Source organism: Perissodus microlepis, chromosome 23 (assembly GCF_051167445.1).
Source record: "Perissodus microlepis isolate ML-2025 ecotype Zambia chromosome 23, ASM5116744v1, whole genome shotgun sequence".
Taxonomy (NCBI): Eukaryota; Metazoa; Chordata; class Actinopteri; order Cichliformes; family Cichlidae; genus Perissodus; species Perissodus microlepis.
The window spans coordinates 34,622,880-34,637,458 of NC_140482.1; the positions used below are offsets into that span (position 1 = coordinate 34,622,880).

A 14,579-nucleotide genomic window follows, 5' to 3' on the forward strand; every position below is an offset into this window, starting at 1 on the left:
CAACGACTGAAAATCTCAGTAAGGGCGAGTGCATAAGTGTTAATGGAAGATCAGCATGTGAAAGAGTCTCTCTCTCATCACACCCGGGTCTGAAAAGTCTGCTATTCCAGCCACCGTTTTCTGCCCTGGCTCAGTTTAACCCAGTCGTTATCATAAAGCAGCAGATGGTGGCTTCTGCTCAGTACTCTGATTATGTAATCATGATTGTAAAACAGCACAGTATTTCTTTATTAACGGTTAACGCTAAGCTAAAATCTTTGCCATGAGCGTCTCTACATTATCAGATCTCAACTTTAAAAAAATATTTAGCTATTCCCAGAAGTGTTTCTCTACATAATATATATGTACAGCTGCATCTTTACAAAGAAAATAATGTTCTGTTAAAGACTGTTGCAAGGTCAGACTCCAGTTTTGGCACGTGTTCGTCATGACTTCACCCAGAAAACAGACTACGTGGATGAGACAGCAGAAACGAGTGCATTCAACACGGCTCTCGTGTACAAACACAGACACTAACCTAACATAAGTCCTATTCCTACGTCTTATTTATAACGAGATGTATTTGCAATGGTAATTCCCTCGGATGTGGAGCAAACAGGAATGTTGTTCACATGAAAACAAAGTGTTTGATGTTGCGCTAGAGAAAAAAAGCGCCAGAGAGATCATTTACAGTACTGGGGATATCGTATCAATCACCATTAAATTTGAAGAGATTTTCAGGATTGCAGTGTGCTACAAAGGACACGCACACATCATCAAAGTCAGAGACAGATTAAAAGAAAACGCCTAAGCCATAATTCACCATAGAAATGGAAAAGAAAGGACAATGCAGTCCAAGGTTGCAAAGGGACACATAACAGAGGGGAAAAAACCAAACCAAACAGCACATCTACTACTCACAATTAAATGTGCTGTATTTTAATCTCACCGGGAAACGTCACACTGGATACTTTCACCTCATATTGCACCGTTTTAGATTTTTCAGTCGAAAGATTAGGCAGTAATGGGTCGTGTCTCTCTTGCGTCAAGTTAATCTCTTATTCCACATGTAAAATACAAAATTAAACCTAGCTTCTTTTTTTTTTTTTTTTTTTTTTTTTTAACCTGTCCTATCAACTTGTGCGTTTCATGCACTTTATCCTTAACAGCCAGAGCTTAAACATACAGTATAAGCTCTCAAAAGAGCCTTTCACTTAATTACATTACTACTTTGTTACCAGCATTTCATATAAAAGTAATAAATATACCGAGTTCAATAAATAGGGGCGTTCCATGTGAATAACGTATAAAGATTCAGTGGATTTAAGTGAAAACAGCAGGAATTTTTTTTCCAATGTGTAGTGTTATGCGTGTAGTGTTTAAGTACCGATTGCTTCTGGTCAGACTAACAGGACAAAATAAAATCTACTACTGTCAACAGCTGACAGCTTTATATTTAGGTAGTTTAAAGCTTGTGAGTTCTCTCCAATTAGTGTTCAGATATTGCTTGAGAAATTAGAAATGCGTGAAATCTCTCAATGCGTATTATACAGTGTTTGTCTCCATCTTCATACATTTCTCATGCACCCACTAAAGACATAAATACACCGAAGCTCAGTTAAGGAAGGGGGATAGCCCTAATGGAAGGAAGTATGATTGGGTGGCACATCATGGAAGTAGATCTTATATATATATACATAAAAATGATAAAGTACAATTTCTGAAACTGTCTATATGTGCACCAAATCCTTCCTGGTTGAGAACACCAAGTGGCTGCTTGATGCAATGCCTTTTCCTCCCCGATCATGCTGTTGAGCATTTTTGCTTTTCATATTAAAGTGCAGTCCAAATGCAGGTGGCTAAAAGACAAGAATCAAAATAAAGAGAGTGAAAGAAAAAAAAAAAACAGACGAGGTAAAACCCAGAGGGTGAGACTGGGGCAGAGGATTGGCACATACTTCAGAGAGGTCTGACTTGAGGAGGGGGAGCAGGATGGGATGGAGATGAAGAGTCTGTTAGGCTGAAGGTTAAAAAACAAAACAAATAAAGTCCTTCCTATCATTCTCCAGCATCACTCCCTGGATTGGTAGAAGAGGATGTATCCCGACTCAGAGTTCTTCGAGATATCTGAGGTAAGACCGTAAAACTCCTCAATGGCCTGGGCATCAATTTTCTGCACAACACAGGTAAGATGAGATTAAATGGCAATGCAAACAAACAGAGGAGTCAAGGAACAAATAGGCCAACACTAACAGTGACGCACCTCCACAATGTCATCATCAAACAGCAGCCAGAAGCCATGACTCTTCACTATAGTGATGTAATGACCTCGATTTGGGCCGCTGAGGAGACAAAAGACAAACATTGAAATCGTTAACTCTGCCCACGCGTACTTCCTCCTGTCATTTGCACAAAATTAACCCAAAATTGGCCACACGTGCACTCACTGCCATTTAATAGTGATTTCTTTTGCATGTTAATCATCTTTAAATTCAGTCTAGTGAGAAAAAACAAAAACAAACACTTGAGGCACTTGGGAAATTCTGAGCAGCAACTTTATGTGGTTTGAGAGCTAATACCTTAAATCTGTGAAGATCCTGTAATAATATGAAGGAAGTGACTGCTCTTGGCCAGGTGCAACCACCACTTTTCAATTCATTTTTATTTATATTGTGCAAAATCACAACAACAGTCGCCTCAAGGCGCTTTATATTGTAAGGTAGACCCTACAATAATACATGCAGAGAAAAACCCAACAATCATATGGCCCCCTGTGAGCAAGCACTTTGGCGACAGTGGGAAGGAAAAACTCCCTTTTAACAGGAAGAAACCTCCAGCAGTACCAGGCTCAGGGAGGGGCGGGGCCATCTGCTGCGACCGGTTGGGGTGAGAGAAGGAAGACAGAATAAAAGGAATGCTAATCTTTTAGGACACATTCACGCCAAGTTTTAAAGTGTTACACTGTCCAGTTTGATCGGAGTATCAGGAATAAATTCAGTCTTTACAGACGCAACAAATTTTAAATGCACTCGACAAAGTGTGCACTTCTGCAAAGAGGAAGGAGAGAGCTGGCGGCGCAAAGATTATAAAAGATGGACATAGGCACTGTGATGTAAGGAAGTCAGGTTTTATTGCCTCAGTGTTAACATTTTGGCCATCACTTAGTTTTCTGGAAAAAGAAGTGGTTCAGTTACCAGACAATCTGAACTTTGTGCGCCACAATCTGGTGGTGAAGCCCAGCAGAGAGCTCCCATTTACAGCTGCCTTCGTGGACACCCACAATATTGCAAACAAGAAGACTTGACAGATTTTAAATTAGTAAATTATGTAAGGTCCTTAACAGCTGCTGAAGAAGAAATTCATTACAGGGTGCAAAACTGTTTCTGTACAAGGCTGTAAACATGTTTACATCTGCTATTCACTCCGGTCAGCTGAGCAGCTGTTGCTCTCGGTCCCTAAACTAGCTGAGCTTTCTCTATTGTGGTCCTGAAGCTTTGGAATGATCCTCCTCTTCACATTAAGCAATCTACTTCAGTGGTGGTCTTTAAATCCAGGTTAAAAACTCGTTTTTATTTGCTGGCTTTGGACTCCGTGGATAACTGACACTGCTAATGCTTTGTTATTTTATTTATTATTCTTATTTTACTTTTTTTTATTTCTCATGTACAGCACTTTGGTTGGCCATATGTTGTTTTTAAAGTGCTATATAAATACAATTATGTTGTGAAACTGAGGATTTGGAATGGGAGCCTATGGGACTGACTCAGTTGTAGTTTTTACTTCATATTTCACTTCTCAACTTGTGCTGGTTGAAAATTATGGCTGGGCCATATCATACCGTTCACGGTAATACCGATATAATGTTGGGCAATGATAAGAAAATGAAATATCGCGATAGAATATGGGTAAAACGCGCATGCACAGTGCCTTTGTTTTCATACGCATAGGGCAGAAAAAGCATGGCGGAGAATGAGGAGGGTGAAAGCGGGTCGTTGAATGAAACAGATGAACCAGAACTGGTTTGTAAAAATGCTGCAACTTCAGTGATGTGGAACTGGTTTAGCTTTCGTCTGTCAGATACACAACAAAGCACTATTTTTGGTAGAGCATGCTAGCGGGCCGTCGTTATTACCATGTTTTTTGGAAAATACCACACACCTTAAATCAATCTTTTGATTTTTCTGAAAATCGACAGTGCCCCTTATAATCCCGTGTGCTTTATGTACGAATTCTGGTTGTGTTTACTGACCTCGAAACGATTTTATGTACACGGCGCTCGAAAATCTGTCAAATGTTTTAGTGTGGCTTTGCTAAGCTACCAACCCGCACCGCTTGATGGATTGTCGGAGCATTACGGCTATCGTAGGCAGGAGCCTCACGGAGTGATACGTACTGTGCTTCAACATAACATTACCGTATCGTGTGTGTATAACCTCTTTTTAAGATTTATGGATATTACACATGGTTATGCTGAGGATATGTCGGCCAATTTCCACTGGAAATGCCTTTTGGTTAAACTGTCAGCAAGGAATTTGCATTTTCACTGTTAAATTTTATATAACTTTAATGCACATAAAAAACAGCTGCTTGTTTAAGTGAAAATACATTGATGTTTTTTTTTTTGCACTAATAAAGTTGTGGAGTTGTAAAGTATTTTGTCTAGTGTCAATTATATCGTCAGCAGACTTCCATTTTTTTTTATAAATAAATACTTTTTATCTTAGAAGTATTTTATTTTAAAATGCAAAGTATGCATTTTAAAATAAAAACCTATTAGTGTGGATTTACCCAGAGACCTGAAGCCTGAACTATAAAACAGGATGTGGGACTTAGCGAGGCAACTGCAGGTTTAACCCCTGATTTTCAGGAAGATGGTTCACTTTTTACTGAGGTACATCTCTGTGGTCATTTGTGTTGCAGATGTAACCAGCTCTGTAGCAGGTTACGCTGGCAATAAGAGATCAACAGGCATGAAATCACCTCCTACTGACCAATTGATTCACCAGAAAATAACATCATGATTCCTGGAAGATCCCTCAAACCTCTGAGCAAGGATGTCAGCAGGGTCTAAAGTTTTTCAGCAGTTTCTAAAGTCTCTGTCTTTCTCTGATGACGCAGATTGGGAAAGCCTAGGTTGACTTACGAAGCTCTTTGAGTAACTGCTTAGCCTGATTGCTAACGTTGGGGCAGGTGAAGCCAGATAAGGAAAAATATCCTGGCAATGTTGAATTTGTTTCATAGTGCGGGGTTCTCGTTCCACTGCCTTTATGGGTCAGCTGAAAAAACGTAAAGTCTGATCAGTGAGTTGGTAGAGGCTTAAAAAAATTAACCGTGTTATTTTTTTAAATTCCAAAACATGACACAATAACAGCCTTACATATCTACTTTTACCAGGTGTGACAAGATCCATCACACATACTTTTGCTATATGTATAATAATCATTATACTATACCTTCCACAGTGCACCACCACAGCTACTAGATCATACATGCGATCCAGGTTGACTGCATCCCCAGACGTGTTAAAGAGACGGAGTTCTAATGGGAAAACCACCCGATAGGACAGCTTGGTGTAGCGATGCAGCTGCTCCATGTACTTAAACCTCTTGAGGTGTAGCGCCAGGATCATAGGAAGTTTCTTCACACGCATCCTGCAGTGAAGAATACATGGTTAGGAAGGAGCCTTTCTGCAGGAACATAACACTGGTGGTCAAACGGAGTGCTTTACTGACCGTTTCTGTGCTTCCTGCTTGCTGCAGCATGTCTCACAGTAGTATTTGTATTCACTGCACAAAGTCTCTGTGTTACTAAAGTCCCTGGAGGAACAAGCAGACCACAGGAGGCTCAATTACTGAGTCTCACTCACACCAAAGGGAATATGTCAGCTCCGTCTGAATGTATAATAAATCAATACTACCTGAGACAGTGTGTTATTGATGTGTTCTGCTCTACATCCACAGAAAGATCCAGAAAATCCTCATCTTTGCTGCTCACCTGTCAGACAGCGAGAGACACCGATGTAACTCATCTGTTGTTACACTGACAGAGTCAGTGAGACTAAGCCTGCTGTTCTGTGACAGAACAGCCACCCACCCACACCTACACACACTCAGCCAGTCTTTGAAATGCTTATTTGACTGAATGGCTTTTGTCTCTGCACCCTGCATCGCCTTGGTGTTTTGCAGGGGTTGTTCTGGGCAACCTGTCCCACTCCTTGCCCTCAAAAAAGGTGAGGACAAAACCTCAGATGGCCCTGACGTAAACCGGGTGGTCAGAGCTCCTCAGAAGCTCTCACTGATTCTCTTTTTTTTTCTTCCCATGTCTCTCAGCACCTTTGCAAAGAGCTAATCCCCTTTTCAGACTTATTCAGGTGAGATCTCTTGTTCGTGCACCAGCAAATCCATTACCAGATAGCACAAACTACCTCTCTAATAAACTCACGGTGTAGAAAATCCAGGAGCATACATACTGTTTCACAGTTGAGGCAGCGCGTCTCATTGGTCAGTGTGCCTTGAAAGATATCGTGAACCCACGTGGGCTCCGTCTTGTTCTCCGTCTCAGCCTCGGTGGTGACGGCGGTGCCATTGTTCTTGAGGCGCCCGTTCTGCTTTTCCTGCTTTTTCTCCTCTTGCAGAATATCAGCCACGGTGTTCAGCAGGTAGTTGAGGAATTCGTGTGCATCTTGTTGCATGTAGTTGTCAAACAGATCTGGAAGGAGACAGAGATAAATGCATACAACTTCAACTTCCTGCAGAAATAAATAGAAATACATAATATTTCTACCACAATGGGCCTACAGGAGGCTGTTATTTAAACCTATGCATCAATTTAAACATCTGAAAGCTTAATAGATCAGTGCTACAGATAAAGGACTGGACCACAGCTATTCAATGAGCCCCCCAAAAAAGGACCAATAAGGCTGTAACTGTTACCATAAAGCAGGTGCTTGGGAGAAGCAGCTAGCCTAGATCTGTATATATTAGCAAAATTTGCCCTAAGCCATCTCTAAAGCTAGCTTTTTAGCAAATTAAACTTATTTTAAAAAATAAGTTTCTGGAGCCCGTTGCTCCTAACTCCTCAAAATATACTTTTTTTTTTTTTTTCTATAGAATACAGTAAAAACTAAATAAAAAGTTTTCAACAATAACAAGTGCACCACTATAGATAAAGAAGTGGTAGACCAGTATCGACTGGTTCTTTCTATGTTACATCACGGGAAGTAACAGCTGTTGTAGTTCTGAAAACTACAGGTGTGATTAATAACAGTAATAACTGCTGGTTCATTGGCACAAGCAGAAAACAGCTGTCATTACAGTGATTTGTTACACCTGCATTACTCCCACTGCGATGCTGCACTTTGAAAATGTCTGCCTTGACATGTTGTAAGTAAAATCAGCAGGGTTTATTTATAATAAAAACATCCATACACATTCTTTGTTTTAACAGATCTGTATATAAGGGGGGAAAATGAGAAGGGAATGGTGGCGGCTGCCGAGGGGGAAGAAAAAAAACGTCCAGAGATGAGCCAGCTGACCAAAGCTGGGTCTCAACAGAGATTGCATTGTTCATGCACATAAAGAGCTTCCTCAATATGGACAGCAGTGAACAGTCAGCCTTTCTGTCAGCTCTACTCTGAATGACCTTACCACCAACATGCACCTGCCTTTCACTTCAAATATTCAGACTGTAATGTAGCTCAAAAAGCACACAAAACTAAACCACAGCACTCAGCTCTCCATTTATGGACACGTGTGTGTGAAAGGATCCACATGACGGACACTTAAGTCATTCTTCAACACACTGTTTTAATGTTTTGAGCATATAAATTTTGACAAGAAAAATTACTCTTCTGAGAAATTATTAATGCGAGACTCTTCTTCCTGTAATCCAGCACATAACACCAGAACACTAAAACTGGGACACCTCAATGGGATTAACCCCTTTTTATTATTTTTTTTTTTTTTTAAACAGCACCAGTGGCAGGCCCATTTTACAAGCGCTCTTTAAATGACCGTAACTCAGTTACCATTTGTGCTGGAAACACAATTCAAACGGTTTCGGCAAGAAGAAAAGGTGACCTTTAAGGAGATATTTGGTGTTTCATGGCAGCACAAAGCATTCACAAGGCACTGCTGTCTGAACACAGGAAGAAAAATCAGCTATACACAGAGATTTCCATGTGCCTTTCATATTACTGTAAATCAACCATTTCGAGCTAAAGAGAAAATTCAAACGGTTCCTGAAAGAACTGAGATGAGATCCAAGTGCCCTTAAACTCCGTGTTATCAGAATATGGGGGTACTTATTGCTTTGGGAAAGTGACAAATTACTTAGCAAATATTTAAAAGGTGCTTCTATGCAAAGTGGCCAAGTACTTTGTGACAAATAACTAAAAACCTCCAGTGAGGTTTTCATCCCAGGAACAAACTCCAACTGGGCTGACGGTAGTCCTTGCTCGGACAGGAAGGGTTGGCAGACTTTGAAAATAAGATCTTGAGCACTGTCCAATACTTAACCAACATTACTTCTGGACACGCATGTAGAAGAATAAAGTGTTCATGCAATTCTTGGCAATTGGGGAAAAAAACAAAAACACACACACACACACAAAAAACAATGTTTATATTTTTTACCACAAGGTCCATTATCCAAAATATAAGGTTTGTGTAACTTCCTGCCACTGTAGATGGAGTAGACCTCACAGTTCTTATTCTTTTTCTGTGTTCATACAATTCCAGCACATGATATAACAAAGGCCGACTGTGAAACTTTCATTATGATGTATGCTCACCATTCTCCTTCCGTAGGCGGGAGATGAATTTCTTGGGCGGTATGACGCCAACTTTTTTCTTCTGCGTGGCAATGGAGTGGAAGAGGTCAGCCAGGCACGTGAGCAGGTTCTCCTTCTTCTTCTGCTGGGCTTTGTACGCCAGCACATTCTCCCGGAAAGGCCGGCAGAAGTACAGAGCCTGGAGCACTGAGTTACAGTAACATGTGTTTCCAAACTGAGGGAGAAAACCACAGGGAGACATCGACACAAAACCGTGATGAGGATGAGGAAGCGATTTAAAACAAGGACTCGAATATTTCTTTTAGATTATCTGTTAATAGCTCGTGGAAAAACGCCAGTGTGTTCTATTGTTGTTATCCATTTGGCAGACACAGTGTCTAGAGCGTTGAGAAACTTGTGCGTTTACATAAATGTCTCATTAAGGAAACAGAACATCCCCGTTTGGCCAAGAGTCTCACAAACAACATTGTTACCTCGAATACCCGCTGACCAGTCGAGGACATGACTCACTGCGGTCCCGTGGCATTTTGTTTTGAAAAATGACACCACTGTTGTTTGGCAATGGCTTTTGTTAATGCAAGCGAGGATTTAGTGATACTCACATTGACCAATCCGAAGTAGTGTTCGTTGATTGGGAATTGCTCCGGGCCGATGTCTTTCTCCAGAGCAGAGGCATTGGTGCCCTGAGAGGACAAAACACGAGACGCTCTGTCATCGTAATCATCTCATATTCCATTTGAATCATTTCAGTAGATTTCAGTGACAGACTTATTTGCTTAGTCCGGTGTGTGAATATACAGGCAAATGAATATGGAAATGATGCATAGTCAAGGGCCAGGAGCAGCTATACATCTGCAGCTATGAGGCAAAACAAAACTGACTTTTTCTGTAATTAATAAAATGATTCTTTCTAGAAAATTTAAAGATCTCAATTTTCTGCAGAAAGCACACACTTCCGCACATCTTGCTTCCTTTCGTCAGAACAACAAGTCATGTCAATGTAGAAAACGGATATAGTCTAAATAGGTAGACCCGTATCAAAAGTCGGGACTCTTGCTGCACCCAATTGCTGAGACAGAGCACTTATCTCTTGTCAGAGCTCAAAGCTTTTTCAAATGAATCACAGCTTTGTTGAGTGAACACAGCAGACAATTTAGGTTGGGGAAGGCTTTGACTTCTAATGACTGTCATTCCTCATCTGTCAAAGCAAACAATGGATACCTGTCTGTCCGGCTTACCACTTCCAGTCTCCAATGTTTTGGGAGACATGCAGGTCCCAGGAGAGACGAATTACCAAGGAGAATCCACACATGAAATATCCATCCAACCTTTACTGACATCTGAAGCCACACTTTGAAATTTGAGCTCCTCCTGATAACAGGAAGTGGGCAGTGGTATTGTTAATTTAGAAAGGAATAAATTCTTAAAGGAGACATATTAAGCTCCTTTCTACATATTTTTTGATTAAGGCAGAAGCTTGAAATAACAATTATTCATCTAACACTGAAGGTGCACTGTTGCTTCACAGCAAGAAGGTTCCTAATTTGAACTTGTTGCCCTGCATGTGTGCAGTCTACATGTTCTCCTTACTCCTGCACGTTTTCTCCAGGTACTTCGGCTTCCTTCCACATTTAGGTTAGTCGGTGTTAAGAAAAATCCATGGATACTAATAATAATAATGATAATATAATGACTGGTGCAATACACTGCAGCATTTTATCTGCCCATATCCATCAGTGCGTCCTTAACTTGTAACATCTCGATTAGATTACTTAGTTAAGATTATTTAATAAATAGGGTTAGGGACCTACTGACTGGGGGATGCGCCGATCTGATATTTCGATCAGGATAAAAAAATTCACATGATGATGGCTTCCCTGTGAACTGCTTGTTCCTGCTTTATGTTTGGTGAAACACACATGGGAGGCTTCCCATGAGTGTTTCTTCTTCACTCACCTCTTTTCACTCAGTGTATTTATACAGCACTATTTAGGGCTGTGCGATATGACCAAAATCTCATATCACGATATAAGAATTCTATCGTCCTGATAACGATATAAATCACAAAAATGTAACATTTTCTGTAAATTCTGTGAATCTCGGGCAGCTCGACTTGCAGGAAGTGTTTCCAGCTGCGCGTCATGTAGCTGGAGTCGAGTGTTTTAAACGATGCATGAAACGATACATTTTTAGACATAAGTTGTAACGGCCGCCGTTTTCTTTGTGAGCATTTATTACACGGCGTGCTGCGGGGAAAAGCCTGTTCTAACATTTGAGTCTAAGGTTTATTTTTTTAGCACCTGACGGCTCTTTTTTAATTCTCATCCGTAAACAATCTGCTCTTTCACGTGATTCCGTTTATTTTGAAAAGTCTCAACAGGATCTTGAGCTTTATTGTAAAAGGTTTATGTGGAACATAAACAAGCGGACACGCGATGGCGTTACCGTCGTTGTTGCTAACCACAACACATAAAAACAGGTGCTTGTCCGTCTGTAGTGTGGTTATATTAAATATAAGAGAAAGAGAGAAATTTAAGAAATTAATATAGCCACTACAGTGACCATCAAAACAATGAAAAAAATATTGCCGTAAACAGTTTATTTTGCGACACCACAAAACAAACGATAGCGTAAAATGAAACGAAAGACATTTTTATATCGTCATCCGATATATATCGTTATATCGAACAGCCCTAGCACTATTCATTTACCCATGTCTTATTATTAATCTCAGCTCTCTCTTTCACAATGTGTCTTTTGTCTTGTCTTCCTCCCCGAACCCCTCAACAAGTTGTGGCAGATGGCTGCCCTTCCATAAGCCTGCTCCTGCTAGAGGGTTTTTTTTCCTGTTAAAGGGGAGTTTTTCCTTCCCATTGTCACCAAGTGCTCATACTGTCTTTGCCTTACAATATAAAGTGCCTTGAGGTGTCTGTTATTGTGATTTGGTGCTCTATAAATAATACTGAACTAATATATATATATATATATATATATATATATATATATATATATATATATATATATATATATATATATATATATGTGTGTGTGTGTGTGTGTGTGTATGTATATATGTATATGGATGGATAGATACATAGATACATACAAAATATATATAGAAACAAAAGAAAAACACCACACATCCTGATGAGATATGGATTAATATATCAGCCTGTACAATCTAAGAACTCCAGCAGCTCTGACTGACACTGCAGGCTTTTCACATTAGCATCTAGTCTAAATAAAGCAAAGGCCACTGGCATTAGGCAGAGCCGTTTAAGTCTGTTCTTACCCACTCTTCACTGCCCCTGAACACACCAGGAGCACAGATTAGAGCAGGAATCTGCACTATGCTACCAGGATGTAACCGGTCCTTTGCTGCAGCACCACATTATGCAATCACACCAAGCTGTCAAAGGCAGCACGCTCCCCCCATCCCTCTTGTCAATCACCGGTGACAACTATACAAACTGTACATTGTGTTGTCTAGCCAGGATGCAACACACAATGCAAACGCTCCAGGTGTTCTGGTCCATCCTACCTGACAAACCATCCTACCCATTGTTTCTGCGTATGGGCACAACACGAATTTAAGTGGCAAATCGTCCTACCTTTGTTAATAAGATCTAGAAACATACTCTGATGGGTAAAATGAAGTGCCAAACTATGCTACCTTTGTGAATGTGACCTACAAACATACTTTAACGGGTAAAATGAAGTGGCAAACCGTCCTGGCTTTATGAATATAAGCTACAGCATACTGTGATGGGCAAAGTTAAGTGGCAAACCATCATACCTAGTTAAATTTGTGGTGGAATTACTCTGTGACAGCAGAAATGTGCATAAACTACTTACGGTAGGACGTTTTGCCAAAGGAGGATGGTTTGTCAGAACACTGGCAAGCTTCAGCGTGCAAAGGCGCACAAAAGGGGCCCTGTCTGAGCGACAACTAACTAAAGTATGGGGCCACGATTTAAACTACTGTGTATACTCGTTTAAAAAAAAACCTGCAGTGTGCACATTCTTTGGGTGCAGGTGGGAGGCGACTCATCACACACACACACACACACACACAGGTTCAGCACAGTGTCTGCAAGCGGATCGATATCAACACGGAAAAGCAGCGAGTTACTCACCATATTACAAATGGAGGCGATGTTTCTGACAGTCATTTAGTTTACAGTGTCCCCTTCACCGCCATCTTTATAAAATAAACATAGCAAGGCGACGCTGAGCAATGAAGTTAATTCGCAGTCGCGGCTGGAGGCCAGACTGCAACCTCAAGCGTCAGAAAGCAGGCAGAGAGACACGGAGCACCATGCAGCCGGCACGGAGCTGAGGGGGACTCTCAGTGTGGACACGGCTGCATCCTCGCGCACATATCGAACACCCCTCAGCTGGAACACGACAGTGCACGAGGAGACAGGCGAAAGTTGCAGGCAGCAGGTTGTTAGCAACGTCTAGGAAACGAGCCTGCTGTGTGAGGAAGCACTACAGTCCCGCCCACCAAGGGAAACCCCCGGACCTGATTGGTCCGGATTTAACCGAATTGATTGACGTGATTGAAGAGCCACACGCAGACATGCACAGTGGAGTTTAAGTGAGCCGCAACCAATCATCTGCGATGATTTTGAGCAGGGATTTGTAGTTCGTTTTGTGATTTATGAAATTTAAAAGGACTGAAGGGTTTATGCAAAAAGCCTTCTGGTGACATAAAAACATATATTACGCTTTATAACACGTACAAGTAATTCCCCCATAGAGAAGTGGCGTGAGGCAAAAATTATGTTTTCAGGTCTAACAACACAAACAGCACAGTCTTAAACCAGCAGCTTATTTTTGCTATATGACACCTTTTGCTGCTGTCAATACTAGGGGTGCAACGATACACAAAATTCACGGTTCGGTTCGATACTTTGGTGTCACGGTTCGATATTTTTTCGATACGAAAAAATGTTCATGCCTTTTTAATTTGCCATTTATTAAAATTATAAATATATATTTTAACTCAGAAGTACAGTTTTTAAATGTAATGTTGCTGAAACAACATAATAATAAAAAAAAGAAATCTATCTAATCGAGAAATCACTCATCTTTGGCATCAACACGTTAACAAGCTAACTGCACTAACGCACTAGTTCCCACCAATGTAATTGAGCATTGCGTGGCACATCCAACATACTGTTTTACTTTTGTCCATCAGGGTCACGCTTCACATGAAAACCAAGATAGTTCCAAACGCCAGATCTGAATGAGGGTGGGGGAGGTTCAATTTTGGCTAGCGTTGAGGCAGTTGCCATGTTGCACCGAGCTTAGCTTCTGTCTTGCTAGCTTGCTCTGCGCTCAGTGGATCTGCACAGTGCAGCCTAGGCAGAGTAGTCGAACGCAGATCCACTGAGTGCTCAACACAGACAGCATCGTCAGAAGAAAAGTTGATAAAATAAATAAAAAAAATTGTATTGTTCGATACATATGCATACCAAACCGAAAGCAGAGTATTGTTGCACCCCTAGTCAATACATATGTTTTAGGAGTAGTCGCTGTAGCTCAGAAGCTAGAGTGGTTCGCAAAAGTTCAGTGGTTTGATTCCTGCCTCATCTGGTCTGCATGTCCAAGTATCCTTGGGCAAGATACCTAACCCCGAGTTGTCCCAGATGCATCCACCAGTGTGTGAGTTAGTTAAAAGTACTTAAGCATAGAAAGAAAATTATGAATGGGTAAAGACACTGAATTTGATTCCATTTCAATGCAATTTGACATTATAATATTAGAGAGAAAACCCAAACAATCAGATATGTATCTATGATCA

General features: G+C 40.8%; 1 protein-coding gene across 1 annotated transcript; it reads right to left on the bottom strand.

Annotated features, from left to right (window-relative positions):
* Positions 1 to 233: 233 nt before the first annotated feature.
* usp46 (ubiquitin specific peptidase 46) lies at positions 234 to 13,286 on the bottom strand. The gene is made up of 9 exons (XM_084921930.1): positions 12,907 to 13,286; positions 9,373 to 9,453; positions 8,771 to 8,984; positions 6,449 to 6,687; positions 5,897 to 5,973; positions 5,712 to 5,795; positions 5,433 to 5,630; positions 2,243 to 2,321; positions 234 to 2,152 (listed from the first exon to the last, which is right to left on the bottom strand). Exons 1-9 carry the CDS (start codon positions 12,940 to 12,942, stop codon positions 2,051 to 2,053), a joined length of 1,110 nt encoding a protein of 369 aa, XP_084778056.1. The 5' UTR covers positions 12,943 to 13,286; the 3' UTR covers positions 234 to 2,050.
* Positions 13,287 to 14,579: the final 1,293 nt, after the last annotated feature.

Bases quoted from the DNA above. Each gene is read 5' to 3' on its own strand.
- usp46 (XM_084921930.1), bottom strand. From the start codon at position 12,942: ATGACTGTCAGAAACATCGCCTCCATTTGTAATATG. The intron at 5,974-6,448 runs GTATGTATGCTC...GCTGTCTGACAG, and splicing joins GCTGCCTCAACTGTGAAACA to GTGAGCAGCAAAGATGAGGA. The intron at 5,796-5,896 runs GTAGTATTGATT...TTGTTCCTCCAG, and splicing joins TCAATAACACACTGTCTCAG to GGACTTTAGTAACACAGAGA.